The sequence below is a fragment of the Adelges cooleyi genome, unplaced genomic scaffold, assembly GCF_023614345.1.
Source record: "Adelges cooleyi isolate 19-005CV unplaced genomic scaffold, UGA_ACOO_1.1 ACOO_flye_CR_arks_rails_tigmint_CR_PRNA_249, whole genome shotgun sequence".
Classification (NCBI taxonomy): domain Eukaryota; kingdom Metazoa; phylum Arthropoda; class Insecta; order Hemiptera; family Adelgidae; genus Adelges; species Adelges cooleyi.
Genome location: NW_026095914.1, coordinates 199,374 through 215,482, shown reverse-complemented (window position 1 = coordinate 215,482; position 16,109 = coordinate 199,374). Strand labels below are relative to the sequence as shown.

Here is a 16,109-nt window from a genome sequence, read left to right as displayed (position 1 = left end):
TACGTATAAAATAAGAGAATTAGCAATTATCGCCAGATAAAGTACACGGTAATTGCTGCCGCCTCCTCCTCCTCCTCGGCAATGGCGTATTGTATCCGATTGTCTGTCGGCGTATGCAAATCAGTCGTGGGTCTCGTTTGCGCCCAACCATTGTGTGTGTGGTGCTGTTCGGTCGAGTGTATGTGTGTGTATGTCTTATTATATAGTGCTCTTCCCCTCACTTCCCCTCCAGCCACCCGTTTGTCGTCCATTAGAATGCGGCGGCGACCCGTCTACACGTGTGTTCACGTGTGTCTATCTATATATATATATATTATGTAGAATGTAGAGAGAGAGAGAGGTATACGTGTACATATTTTATTATTATTATTATTATATTATAAGTATGTGAGTGTGCACCGCCGCGACCAAGATGACTATCTTCTCTCTCTCCGTCCGCGTTCCGTTGGCATCTCGCGTCTCCGGTAAATAAGAATATTGTATATATATATATATATATATATATATATGTACATGTATAGTATTCCGCCTCTCCGGTTTGTGTTCAACCGCTTTATCTGCTGCAGCTCGTGTGTGTGTGTGTAATGGCCGTCCGAGAGGCCACTCTCACTGCTCGGTATTGTGTGTATAATCTTTTTTTTTTTCAAACAAACCGGTTGTATTTTTTTAATAAAAAATGGCCACATTACCATATACAACAATAATATTACGCGTTTTAATCTGTTCGGAATAAAAAAAAAAAAAAAATAATCGTTTTAGATGCGTTTATATTATTGTGTATAAAAATATGTATATTTATGGGGAATGGCTTTTTTTTTTTTTTTTTTTTGTAAGTATATAGGTAATCACGGTCGAGATAAGACGTTTCCCCCCCCCCAAAAGCGCGTCTATCTCGTCGTTAATTTTTGTCAATATACATCACGCTAAGTGTCACGCTTGCTGCTTCTCCCTCGGCATGATATTATATATATATATTATACATTATGTCGACCAGCAGAACGAGACGCACACACGCATATACAGTGCAAGCCAACACATGGCCCCTCGATAATGCATTAGCATAATGCGCCATTGTCGTCACCCAGACGACCTCGCCCGTCGCCCTTGTCGTTTGTCCATTATGTATAATTAAACCGCCGCTTTTAAAAATGGTTTTTTTTTTTTTTTTAACGTCGTTACACATTTACTTATTACTCTGTTGTGTGTGTGTGTGTGTCTTTTAACAACGTCTCGAAAATTGACCTTTCCGCGCTTTCTTCGAGCCAAAGTATAGTATAGCAGCCGGACTCGGTGATTGCCACACGAGTGCTGCGGCTGCTGCTGCTGCTGCTGCTGCTGCTGCTGCTGCTGCTTAGGGGTTTAATAATAATAATAATAATAATTCGGAAGACGTCTAATTTTCCACATTTTCTTCGCCTCGGCGCAATATATATATATTATATACTTATACCATAATGAAGGCCGTTTCCATTCGACGCGTGCCCGGCCTCGTCGGCAAAGGGGGCGTGATATTTATGGCGTACGGGAGAGAAAATTGGATACCGTAAAGTAATAATAATACACACACACGCGCGCGCATATGGCGGACAGGGCTGGCGGGCTGGGCAGGGTTAAAAATCCCGAGGATTTAACCTTTATTTTTCCGACCAATTTCGGTATTTTTTTTTCTTCCCCGGCCCGAGTACGTGTCCGGACGCGCATACGACCTGATTATAATACCACGCGGGATTGTTGTCGGCTGCGGCGCGTTCAAAAGGCCTGAGAAAAGCCCGGGCGGAGAGGGAAGTCACTGTGGGGGTAACTATGGTTTGGCTGTTGTAATTCTCCGAAAGCCCCGCAAAGGTGCTGCACAAAGGTCCGTTATCGTGGCCCGTATGTGCACCGCCAATAGGCCGGCCAGAGTTTTACACGAACGTATTCTTTGTTCGAATAAGAACGTAATACGAAAAATATTTTCATAGCTCGTTTGCTGTCGTTGGTCGAATTGAACCTTAAGAGAGACGTCTTATCGATGATTTTCAAAGTGGTTTTAGTGGTATAAAACACTTGACAAGATGTCCGAGGGAACTACATTACTCAGGGAAAAAGTTGTTTCAAAGAAAGATGTATTTTCGCATTCATCTTATTGACCTATGCTATCGTGTCCTCTGGTCTTTACTTCATGGCGGTTTTCGCAAACACTTTCGCCTTGATTAAAGGGGCGACGTCCTCTTTTTCACAATTTATATTCGGATAAAAATTGTGTTTCTCGTCACTTGGGGATTATGTTGTACGTTTGAAAGTTATTCGACTAAGCGAGTTTGAAATTATTGTAATTACATATTTTATAATCGAATAATTGAGTTTGGAGAATCAATCGAATAATGTGTGTAGATGATTATTCGGATAGCCTTCCTTCGCTCCGTTCGAATTTTTAATGTTCTGCCCGCAGCTCGGCACTCGACAGTCTTCTATAATAATATTTTATTAATATTATATTACACGGTCGATACTTTTACCGTTCGACGTTTTCCTCTCTCTCTCTCTCTCTCTCTCTCCGACAACGACCGGAGTTTTCTTCTTAATGTAATTAACGTTTCGTGTATATTTTCGATTAAGGATCGCCACCCCTCGCCCGCATCTGCAGCCGTGCATATATATATATACATATATAAGGACTGTATACAACACACATTTTGTACCCCACACCCGCCGAATGTTGTTGTTGTTGTCGTTGCTGTTGTGTATCATTAATCACCCGGTCACGCACCGAGGCACTAATCGCCGAATCGGCGTACCGTGAATTGTATATGTATTGTGGGCATTGCTTAGCAGAGAGAGAGAGAAGGGCTAAAGAGAGTGTAAGTATACAAAGGGTTACAATTGTGTGTGTGTGTGTGCGCGCGCCCGCCCGTTGCAATAACATTTTTGGGGGTTAGAAGTTGATTATCGGCGAACGCGCGCGCAAACACACGCTAATGACGCCAGTGATGGCCGAAGACTTCTTAGAGCTTAGGAGAAATGTGTAAAATTACCGTTGGAAAAAAACAACCCTTCCGAGAGCGCAAGGGTCGAACCGAGTCAGGGGCCCCTGGTCGGCCAATAATGATTTCCACATCGTCCGGTTTCGGTTTTCTTTCCAATAACGTTGCTTTTTCCTCGTGTCGCTGTGTAATCCCGGGAAAACACACCGAGAGGGCAGTGTGGTGGTGGGAATGTAATTGCCGTTGATTAACTTTCCCCTCCGTCCACACCCACCCCTATTTGGTGGCGTCTTACACGCGTCAGGACGGTGATGTGTGCGCTGCCTGCCACTTGACTGAAAACACAAAACAACAGCAGCAGCCCTGCACTTGTTGTGTCGGTGGAGAATTCCCACCGGGCGTTAAGTGTGTGTGTGTGTGTGTGGTAAAGAGAGAGCTGTTGTAGCCCTCGAGCGATTTTAGACCCGTGTCGCTTTTGTGTGTTGTTTGTCAGAAAACAATATACTAATAGCTGTACAAGTCCCCGGCAATACGAATGCAATTATTGTTATCGCGGTCGAAGCTGCTGATATTGGCACGAAAGGTGTGTACACGCTTTTAAGCAGAGAATATTTGCAACTTCGGCTGCTGTTTTCTGTATTATCGTGTCAGCGTTGTAACAAGTCGGGACAGTGCAGCGCGTCGTGTCTGTTTTTTTTTTTTTTTGACCATATTAATAAAAAAAAAAAAAAAATGGAAGGAAAACCCTCGATGGAAAATTTGTCCGCAATATAGAGGAGATTTGGAAACGTCCGAGGTATGGCGAGACGACGGTGGTGCCGGGGGTGGGGGGCAGATTTAAAGTAATGCGTTTTAGGGGTGGTTTCTTTCTATGTATATATACATAAATATATATATATGTGTGTGTATATACGGGAGATTACTCCGGGCCCGGTATATATTGTTGTTTATGTGGCGGTGGGATTTCTATCTCTGGCTTAAATCCTCGGCGGTTACAGGAGATTGTTATACGGACCGCCGTTATTTCCGTATACGTCGTTCTCTTATAACCTCTATACCGTACATTATTACACACACACACACACACACACGTATATATAACATTTTTATGTCCTCTCTCTTGAACCTCCACCGCCCAGACCCCCCTAGGTTGTATATTATTATTATTATATACGAGACTTGTAAGTTCTCGGGTTCGTTGCCGCGGGGTAGATGGCGAAATTCAAACGAGACTCTGTGTTTGGTAATTACTGCGGATAGCTCGCCCAAACGCAATTATTCCAAAAGCGTTGTTTCGTGGTGTAGTATGTCTTCGACGGCCGAAAGAGTGGTGTAATTGTAAATTAATTATAGAAGAAAAAAAACGGTCCCTTCTGTTCGGTTTTTGTTTTTTTTTTTTTTTTTTAAACGACATTATCGATTCGGCGGGGTTCATCGGCCACCGGCGAACCGTCTAAATAATATTTAAAAAAAACTCCCTTATAATACCTACACAGCGGCGTAAATAACACTTGCACTTCACTAATGGCGCTGTCGTTAAGAGGAGGAGCGCGCGTACACGACCAAAGCCGGGAGGATTAAGATTATAAAAATAAATTCACTCTCTTGCTCCGGATTAGTTTTACTGCTGGGCGCACAACGGAGAATTTACTTTTAAGGGTTTTTATATTTTCCAAGCGAACCGCAAGCTTTTGAACACTATAATATTTGGTGGTTAATTGATAGGGTAGCAAAAAAAAAAAAATAAGACCTGAATATATGTTTTCCTCAAGTATTATACTACTCGCGCCTATATTATATTCCTGCATTCCATCTCACAAATTCTGATGGCTCTTCATTTCTTCAAACGCTGTGCCAAAGCTAGCCAAGTGGTCTTCCCTTGCCATCGGCTTGTTGTCATTCCTAGTCCCCTCGGTTATCCGCGGTTCCGCCAATTATTATTTCCTCCTTTTTACGACTCGAGAGGCGGTCATAACCTTTTGCCTGCCTTTTGGTGCTTTTAAATTGGCTCTTGACTCTCTGTCCCTTTCTGCCATTTACATGTAGACCAAGCTGTCGGCAATTGCCCACACGTTTTACTTTACCGCCCTCTTCCCTCGCTTCTAACAGCAGGATCCTTGTGTTAGCCTCATCTCTAGCTCAGCGCTAGTCGCACCATTGTGCTCACTCTGTTAATTACATTACTATTTTAAAAATATGGAAGACGTTTGCCCGGTCGCATTTATATTGTGATCCCGGATTTATGTACCCGGGCCAGTTGTATAATGTTTTACTCGTTATTCGGCCCCCGTATCCCTTTTGATAGCGGGGTCACAGACGGGGCCGTTAAGAGAGTAGAGCGTGTGGCAACAGCTGGTTCGCACGATATTGTTATATTATTATTATTATTATCATCATCACTCGGGTGGTGTTGATTGGGGACTACATGTGCGACGATGTCGCCGACCTACCGGCAACGGGGTCGAAGCTCAGAATGCTTAAAGTCACACACCGGGTGCACTTAACGACGAGGACCGCCGCCATCGTTTATTACATAATATACGATACTATATTTGTGTTTTAATAATTTGCCAACACCGTGTGTGTGTGCCCGGTCCCCGTTTCCCCACAACCCCCGTTCGATTAATGCGTTTTAATTATTTCATTCCAACAACACCTAAATTGATTTTGTAATTTATGTTTAATTTTTTTTTTTTTATGTTCACAGGTTCATAAACGCTCGTCGGCGCATCGTTCAGCCGATGATCGACCAGTCAAACCGAGCCGGTAAGATAATTATCATCATTATTGTTATTACTATTAGTTTTACACGGATATTAGGAGATTAGCAAGGTACGGTGTTGTCTGAAGCTCCCTCGATGAGCGTTCTCGCTACTATAATTCAGCAGCAGTTGAGCAGTTAGGTTAGGTTAGGTTATAATACAAATCCCCAGCACAACCAGTAGCCTAGCTGTAAATCAGTCAGTCCATTATTATCATTACCTTCTGTCGTGGACGGCCTGTCGTCCGGGGGTGTATTTTATGTTTGTAATTTGTGTTTAACCGTATTGAGCCGTTTTCGTTGGAATCTCGGCGGCGCGGGGCAGTTTGAGGTAATAGAACTTTTCATGGGCTTTCCGTGTGCTTTACGGGCAAACGACCGGTAAAACGAGAGTTTTACGGCCGTGCGCCTCACCCCCTTCCCCGTCCCCCGAAGGTCGTAAAAACGGCAGCGGGCAATTTGTGTGCTTTCGCTAAACGGGGTAGCGCCCCACAGAAGAAGGGGATATGAAGAGCCAGCCAGCCGACGGGGCAATTTGCCGGTGGTAATTGGGGGCTACGGACAATTTGCCCGCCCTGCCCCGGCCGGGGAGGGTCGGCAGGGGGGCTGTAAAAGAGTACCCGGGGCGGGGGTTGGCCCGGGATCGTTATGGGGAGAACCACCGGCGGCAACGGTTACTGTTGTGACGCCGTAAAAACAGGCAGTCAAAAACCGCCGTTACCGGAGCAGAGGAGGCAGCCCGGTGGAAAATAATTGTATAGGAAGAGACGGGTGCGGGGTCGGTGTGTGTTGTGTATATGCCTCGGAAAATCAAGTAACGAGTTTATCGCCGCCATAAACCCTCGGCGTCAACTACCATCGCGGCCGTTTTCCAGCCACTTGCTGCCCGTTTTTACAGTAATTTTATTCCGCCATCTACCTCTGGGGCGCGCCGTATCGCCGTTTTATATGCGCCCGTAATGGAAATTTTATTTGCGCCGTCCAAACTAATTCGTCCATCGCCAAAAGTCGTTGGAGAGATTTGCTGTTAATTTTATTACGTCAATTCCACGTTTTATTACACATCCCCTCATTTCACCCACTATCTATCTCCGCTTACTTTTCCCTCGCGTTTCCCTGGCGTTTGTTGCCGAAATAAGAAATAACACACCGTGCTTTATCGTCTCGGAGCGTTATTTCGAGTGGACTATGTGATGATATGGTTTTGCCGATATCTCTTTCGCCCATCATCCGCCAAAGCCATAAATTTCCATTTCCGGCAGCTAATCCAACTTTGTCCGCGCTTTTCCGAACACTGCACGTTAAATGTTAGCAAAGACAAATCTCGCGGACCGGCTCTCTCCTAGTAGTATTCGTCGCTAACGGTGCGTGGCCTACGACTTTCAATAAATCAAAAGATAGAGTTCATTCATTTCCTCAATATCGACATTTGTCGATGGTTCTCAATAGTTAGAACCTAATTAAACCAAAATATGGAACATCAACCTAATCCAAATCTCGTCAGTAGATAACAATTCCGGGAAATCAATCGTGTGCCGTTTAAAAGCTTGCAAAGTTGGAATAACTAAGTAAGAGTTGGGCCAACTAAAATATGTTTAGTTAAAGCGACTATTTACTTAGTCGAACCGACTAAATCTGAATTTGGGTATTTTCTAAATCCGAATCCCCCTTCGAAAAAAGTGGTAGAGATTGTCGACGATCTAAATCGAATATCTCCGGTCGGAATCCCACTTTTAATGCCGTTCTCTCATGTCCAACCGAGGTTTGGATTTTGCGACCGTTATTTTGTCGGTCGGGCTTTCCGCCTACGCCGACTACATGCACAGCCCTATTCTCCTCGGACGCATATAATATACATTATAATACCGCAGACGCACACCTTCTACAGCTAGGGGATAGCTTTTGAATTGGATAGCCGGATAGCCGATATATTTTACATTGGCGGTGTCCGCCTCCCCTGGCCTTTTTCCGGTCCAAGTCGAACAGACATATAGAGGAAAAAAAGCATTAACTTCGCTTTGGGACACGGTATATATTTATGTATTTTTTTTTACCCACTAGTTGTGAATATAAGTATTTTCCCGCGTCCGCAGCGATTTCCGGAAACCGTAAAAAAAAAAAGACCAAGGGAGTAGTTTTGTCGTCGGGTATATAGAAAACTTTTTTGCGGTCGCATGTTATTTCCGGGTTCCGCATCATCTACTTCCGGTAAATTTATCTCCTACAAAACTCCTCTCGTTATTATTATCATAGACGGCGATGATTCCACCAGAACAAATCGATTGCCGCCGTCGTCCCCCTCTTGGGGGAAAAAAACAAAAAGGTGCAAATTGACGTTATTGATCATCCGAATAAAACTAGAAACCACAATGTAGAGGACCTTAAAGTATGATATATAACGGAAATTACAAATCTCGGATGAAGTACCAATTTTCCTCGTTTGAATCAAACAAATTAACACATTGTAATGAAGAACTAATACAACGAATTCGGACCTAACCAGTTGGGGAAATCTGTTGTTAAGACTTTTTTTAGCAGCTTCGATGAGGAGCTCTAGAGGCTATTGGTTTGTCCATTTACAATGTACCCATTTTGACGTCATACATCATATATTCGGAGCACTTCAACAACAACAACAACGGTATCTACAACTGCACACATTTTCGTGTCCTATCCGATTACACCTCTCCTCCCGTCTATCCGAATTTCCGAAATCCTCTTCCATTGCAATCTCTCTCCTGACCGCGTTTTGCTAAATCTCCAATTTTCCGTGCTATTTACGCCCAAAATTCGACCAATCCAATCATCTCACTGGACACATTGTCGTTTCAATCTCTTTCATTCGATTATCTCGGTTTTTGCATTTGCATATTTTCATTAGCTTTTCCCATGGGCGTGACACGTTGGACAAACATATTCCACACAAATGCGATGGCAAAACGCTTTTAACGGCGTTGCATTTCGATCAGATTTCTAGTGTCGAGGCGAGGGGAGCTAAATCCATTTGCGATCACGGCGGAGTTGAAGTAATTACGGGCAATGTCAATTAGAAAAGTTCGGGTTGCGGTGTTACAAGCATATCGCATTAATAAACGCGTAGAGTACAGTTGGCCATCGTCAACATAATATTATGTGTGGCTCAAAGTTATACTGACACACCCATAGAAAATCATTCAACGTGTGTCTGGGGGGGGGGGGGTGGGGGATGATCAATTAAACGACAATACCGGAGAATCCGCTGGGGAGTACACGGCATCGCACTCTCGGTGATTTTCTCTCGACGGTGCGTTTCCCGGACACTGGCAGCAGCAGACTTATATCCCTCGGGATCCGGTGTTGCGCGTCTCGCAGTCGATCCGGATATCTGGGAAACCGACTTGTATACAACATACATACATATACACACTTGTACAAACACAAACGCATATCTGTCGTCCGAGAAAAATCGACGTAGCCGCCCACACCGGCCAAGGAATAGCTCCGGGAAATAAATCTTACCGCCGGCGGAAACGGTCACCGCTAAGATAATATACGATATTATTATATATATATTTTTTTTCTTCTTCTGTCGATTTATCGTCTCGCACATAAATCCCCCGCGTGTCGTGTCCTATATATCTGTCTCTCCGTCTGATTATCATTCATAGTTTTCTCGACTAATGTGTAAAATCCGTGTCTATTATCAGCTGACTTCACTCCTGATGATCGATAAACCCCCCTCGAAGTTTCGTGTCGGTTTTGTGTTGTTCAAGTGTCGAATTACTTAAAAGAAGCTGTCGGTGGCCAACAAGAACTTTTTACGACCTGTGCAGTTAATCTCGGGCCGCCCCTCGGCTGTCACTTAAAAAGTTTCGCGTCTGGTTTCTTGCTGCTGCAAGTTCATTGAAAACATTTTATTCAGTAGGGGGTTAGACGTTTTCTTTTATGACACTACTCGCCACCGTGTATCATTGCCGGGCGCTATTACTTAAACAACAAATAGATTCTCAACTGCTGCCTGAGCTATTCGCTGAAAAATATCGTGTTTAGTAGGATGATGGAGGAGTGCAAGTAGAATTGGACATTAGTTTTAGAATTCGTAGATGGGACAGCAGGAAGACCAGGAGAGGATTAGAAGCAGGACCTAACCAACGCTGAATCCTGCCTTCGTGGTTCTGGCTACTAACGGGGGGAGGCAATAGTTTTTAAGTTTAAGATTAGGTAAATTGGATGACTGGCGGGGATGGTCAGACGGGAAGCAAAGTGTATAACGATTGTCGGTCTGGTTTTTCCGTAACTACACTAGATAAAAAAGAAGGTTAGGTTAGGTGAGGGAGGGACAGAGTTGTGCAACATTCGAATAGAACGTTATCTAATTATTACTAATTTAGATAATACATTATTCGTATAATATTTTATTCCAATAATTTCAAATTAAAATCATATTTTATTCGAATAAATTTCAGAATAATGTTTTGATTTGAATAAATTTCAGAACAATGTATTTATTCGAACCAATTTCAAAATAATTATCAAAATAATGTTTTCGTCGAACAAATTTCAGAATAATGTTTTTATTCGAATAATTATGAAAATAATGTTTTTGTTCGAACAAATTTCAGAACAATGTTTTTATTCGAATAATTATCAGAATAATGTTTTTATTCGAATAAATTTCAGAATAATTATCAGAATATTGTTTTTATTCGAATAAATTTCAGAATAATTATCAAAAATAATTTGATTATTCGAATAAATTGAAAACAAATTGTTGGAATAACTATTAATTCGAATAAATTGTCTTCAAATATTTATTCGAATATAAATTTGCACAACTCTGGGGGACGAGGGGGTTTGACATTTTCACAAGAGACGGACAACCCACCTTGTTGTATAATCGTATATTTTTTTCCAAATTCATTACCGCAACGAGACTTATGTATGTGTTTTTTTTTTGTTTGTTTTTCTTACAGTGTTCTCTCCGCACGCCGGCGGTCCTAGCCCGGCCGGATACGGCGGTCCGGATCCTTCGGCCTATGCCGCCGAAATGTTGCCCAGACCGGATGCCGCTTACGCAGCGGCCGACGCTTACTACGGCCATCATCCGCACCCACAATACTACGGTCACCTATGAGACCCGGGCCGGCTGAACTCGGCGCAAGTTTGGACCGTGCAAGACTAAAAAAAAAAAAAATTAAAATAATAATAATTTTAATACATAAGATGATTAAATTAAATTTGACAAAAAAAAAAAAAAAACTTAAACTAAATACAAATATTAAATAAATTCGAAACAAACGACGACTCGACTCGAATCGGAGCGAACGACGACGACGACGACGACGAAGAGGACCGACAAAGGCCGACGACAACCGACAAAGGCCGACGAGGACCGACAAAAAGGCCGACGACCTCGCGTATACGTACCCTCTAATCGTGTAATAATTATTATTACTATTATTATTAACTTCAATCGTGTACATTATTATCTATTATTATTAATTATTAATTATTATTACCTATATTATTATTTTTTAATTTTAATTTCATTCATTTTTCAAAAAAAAAAAAAAAAAAACGTCGACTACTGTATTTATATTGCATATATATTTATATATGTATATAATTTTTTTTTTTTTGTAAACGTCGCCGTTTTTTTTTTATATGTAACATTGTACAACACTGTATATGTTATATTTTATATTGATTAATATAATATAATATTATATTGAATAGCGATGATGACGGATCGGTCGGTGTAAAAAACACAATTTTTTTTTTTTTTATTAAAAAACAAAACCAAACGAACGACACACTGTTCGCCCTCGACTAAATACAAGTAAAATATACTATATTTTCGCCTTAGTGTAGTTGATACATATTTTAAATAAAACTCCTCCCACCTCCACCCAGTTCCACCCTTTGCCTTATGTAATTTTTTTAAACTTCCCCCTCTCGATTTTTTTTTTTGTTAACATTACCTATTTCTTGTAATTTTTTTTTTGTTATTGTATCCATCCACCTTTTAATGAATATATATATTTTTTTTTCGTTTAGCGATAATATTATGTTAAATCGATTTTGTTTTTTTTTTTTTTTTAGTTACCACAATTGAACGTTCAATTTCTATTATTATTATTATTATTATTATTATTATTACTACTATTACTATTATTATTATACGAAAATTGTATTGAACGGCTAAAGCGCAGTGTATTCGCTTTAGTATAATATATATTTGTAAAAAAAAAAAAAAAAATAAAATAATAATAACTGAATACTTGACATTAACAACAAAAGAAAAAAAAAACCAAAACAAATTGTTTGTTATAATTTTGCCCCGTGCCAGTATAATATATATATAGGTATATTATAATATAGATGACTTGTAAATAAAAAAAAAACATTTTTTTTTTTAATCCTTGTAAAATTATTGTGTTAATATTAAACGCCATGTAAAATAATATTGTGACTGTGTGTGTATATATATACGACACCACTATGTATATATATAATATTATATATATACATATATATAAACATTCATGTACATAAGTATGCAGACTGTATACGATTTTTAATTCTATGTGTATTGTGATATAATATAAATTATGTAATAAAAAGAAATAAAAAATAAGTGTAATCGATACTCTCCGGGTTGTTTATTTTGCAGTTGACCGTTTGTATTAGTAGTGTATTCACTTCCTCGAGTCTTTTTTTTTTTTCATCCTCCTGTATTATAGCTAATAAATACTATCTCGGCAAAGGCGACAAGAAAATTGATCCAGATATAAATATCTACCTAAGTATATATAAGTATCGCAGATTGGATGATACCCACAAATCGCGCCACTTTACTGATAACCGAAACTGTGCTCATCGGTTAGGTTTGGTTAGGTTAGGTGAGGTTTGGTTAGGTTTGGTTAGGTTTGGTTAGGTTAGGTTAGGTTTGGTGAGGTTTGGTTAGGTTTGTGGTTAGATTAGGTTAGATTTCAGCGGTGTTCAGTTCTGAAACGATAATTTGTCATAAAGAATTGTTTTTTTTTCCACCAGTGATATTATCTATCAGTAACCAGTTTCTCTGTAAGTCGAGAATGGTTTTGGTTTGTTATTGTTGAATTACATAGGTTTCATATAGGTAGTGCGCCATCTGGTTTCATCTGGTCCGGTGGTTGTACCTATATTGAAACATTATCAACAATTTTCGGCTATTGATAACCGATAAATGCTACCATGCACTTTTAATGTAATTATTAATTAAATGAATAACATTTTACGTTGCGCATTTCGAAGAATTGGGCGAGAAATTTTTATAGTGAAGAGAATCGCTTGATAGACAAATGACTGAGGATTAGCAGGAACAAAACGGAGACAATCGTTGGGTGATGTTGGAGAGTGTGAGGTTGATAGGCGCAAGTACTTAGGATCGGTAGGACAAACGAATGGATGGACGAAGAGTGGATGCCTATAAGATTGAAAGGTAGATTTTGTAAGTCGGTAGCGAGGCCAGCAATGCTATATGGGTCGGAATGTTTGGCAGTAGACATGAAAAAACTGAACAGAGAAAGAGTGTAGCGCAGATGAGAATGATAAGATGGATGAGTGGAGTGACTAGGTTGGTTAGAATAAGAAAACAAATACATAAGGAGGAGTCTAGGTCTTAGGAGTTGCATCAATTGTGGAAAGAGTGAGAGAGAATAGGTCTGAGATGGTTATTCGTCTGTGTCTGTAAGTAGGTATTTTATCAGGCTATGGTGAAAAATAAAAAAAGGTAGGTATATAATAAAAAAAAAAAAAAAACGTTAAGAAAATAAAATATTAACCGCACGTGTCGCGTTAAGTACACACAAAAAAAAAAAATACTTGTATAAAAAATTTTAGCTGTTCGGTGTTGTGTACCTAAGTGGTGTGACATATTTTGTGTGATTGTTAATTGTGGGTTTTCCAATAGCGGAAAATTGGTGAAAAATCATTCGACTTGGTATTGATCTGAAATTGGTTTCAATCATGAAATGAAAAGGAGGACACACAATCTTAATATTATGAATCTAACAGAGGACAGACAAATTGTGTAAGTGTTGAACATTTTTTAATTAAAATAATATTATGTACCTACGACAAGAGTATTGGGACGAGAAAATAATTTTCATAACGCGTGTCGAATGGATCACCCTGTATATATATATATATATATTATTATTATTATTATTATTATTATTATTATTATCATCATCGGACAACGTGTCCCGCCGCGCGCTCGTTAATACCGTTGTACCGCCGCCGCCGCCGCGTCGTGTCGCAATGGCGTTGTACCGCGCGCGCCGTCTACGCGCAAACAAAACGTGTACCGTCGTCGCAAGTTTCGATGGCGTTACGCCGCCGCCACTGCCGCCACTGCCCTCCCGAACCGGACGGCGTCTGCGCGTTACTCCTACTCCTCATCCTCCTACCTCCTCCACTCTCTCTTCTTACTTCCCCTGACGCGAGCACGCACACACACACACACACACACGGACGGACGGACGGACGGCGCGTGGTGACGGACAGGCGGAATCGACTCGCCGCCGCCGCCTTCGCCGCCGTTGCTCGTGGCAACCGTGCTGGGCGGCCCCGTGACCGAGCACCGGTGTAAGCCAGGCGGGACCCGTGACGTTGACAAACGATTGGCGGCCGGCGTCTGCACGCCCTCCCTCCCTCCCGCCGCCGCCGCCGCCGTACTCATTCCGCTCGACTTCCATTCCGCGCACAAAAGTTCGCCCACGCGTGTGCTAACAATGTGTATGTATGTATGTATGTATGTATATATATATATACACACACTCACTCCATATAATGTATACGCGCACTTTTCAAAAACGAACGGAGCACACCACGCATTCTGCTGTCTCTCTGTGTGTGTGTGTGTGTTATATATACTCTGCGAGACTTACATTATACGTGTATTGTGTGTGTGTGTACGTATGTATATATATATATATATATATAAGACGTGTGTAATCGCGATGCATGGAAAAGCACAGATTCGGAATTGTAAGTGGACGGACGGCGGCGGGAGGCACGGAGTTGAGGGAGGCGGAGGAGCGGTCGAGAAAAACGGAGGAGGAGGAGGAGGAGGAGGAGGAGACCGTTTTGCTAGTCATTAGTTACAACCGTTCCGTCGACCCGGGCGTGTACTCGCCTCCCGGTCGCCCCCTCCCCCCCCAACACCCACACGCCCCCAACTCCCTACGTTTACCCCCTACTTTCTGCCGCGCGCCCTTAACGCGCGCGAGGGCGGAAAGAAAGTTAAAAAAAAAAAAATGGCATTTTTTGGGTAACTTTTTCTAAATAAAATATGCTTTTGTAATGAATAATTGTCGAAATTAAAAACTTACATTAGGTCCGGGTTAGGTTCGGAGTAGGTTAAGGTTTATCTAATTCCGGCTTAGGTTGAGAATTTAGATTAGATATAGTTAGACGGCTAGATTCTAACTGTCTGTAATAGTTTTTGATAGAGAAGGTAGATAGGTTAGGCATTTAAGCGAAAGCATACTATCATATTATGTCTTACGTACACCGCTTAAAGTGAAAATATGATAAAATTGGCGGGGGTGAGAGGGGGGAGATACAGGGGTAGCCAGTTTTTTTGTCAATCAAATTTTAGTATGTTACATGATCATTAAAGCTCGGATGTTTGTGATTTTGCATTAGTGAAATCAGAATTATACCAAATACGATAGAAATTCGATTCACAAAGACTAGATTTCGAATCGGCAAAGTTATTTTGCACATATTTGACTATAGTGATAATTTCTAGATTTAGTAGCGCATATTTTATTAGTATAATTATCTAAAACGTTCCATTTTATTTACTATCTTTAATCGTGTTAACGGGTATGGGTTAAAGAAAATTATACACAACATATGAGAAACGTTGCCCAAAATTTCTAAAATAATAGTCATTGGTCTTTGAAATTTTGAAACATCACCAAAACAATTGTAGGTAATTCAATGTTATCCTGATATGTATAATACCATTTTGAATAATTGACCTAAGTAAAATGTTTTATATATATATATTATGTCAAGTCGGCTAAAATAGCCTATACTATTCCCATATTTTCGTTATATATGTGTTTTGGCAAAAGGGGATAAGCCTAGACTTGCTACTTTTGGGAAAATTTAAATAAAACGTTGAAAATGTATCGAGAAAATTTGGTTTTGGTCTAAGTATATTATACGGGAACAAAACAAGCAAATTTTAAAAAAACTTGTTGGGAAATATTTATACAACTTTGTCCCTTTTTTGTACATAATTGACATAATTTACAACTCGGCTCGTTTTGCACAGACTTATATTAAAATGTATTATTATTATTATTTTATTATTATTTATGAGTAGGCTGACGTCAAAACGAGCGGGCAAA

At 40.6% G+C, this 16,109-nt stretch overlaps 1 protein-coding gene across 2 annotated transcripts in view; it reads left to right on the top strand.

Annotated features, from left to right (window-relative positions):
- LOC126837445 (homeobox protein Meis1) overlaps positions 1-11,502 on the top strand; it is an 87,005-nt gene extending 75,503 nt beyond the window's left edge. For both annotated transcript variants that reach the window (XM_050571348.1, XM_050571347.1), the window contains 2 exons: positions 5,671-5,729; positions 10,677-11,502. In XM_050571348.1, the coding sequence (XP_050427305.1) occupies positions 5,671-5,729; positions 10,677-10,837 (220 nt within the window). In that variant the 3' untranslated portion in view covers positions 10,838-11,502. The remainder of the gene's footprint in view (positions 1-5,670; positions 5,730-10,676) is intronic.
- The last annotated feature ends 4,607 nt before the right edge of the window (positions 11,503-16,109 follow it).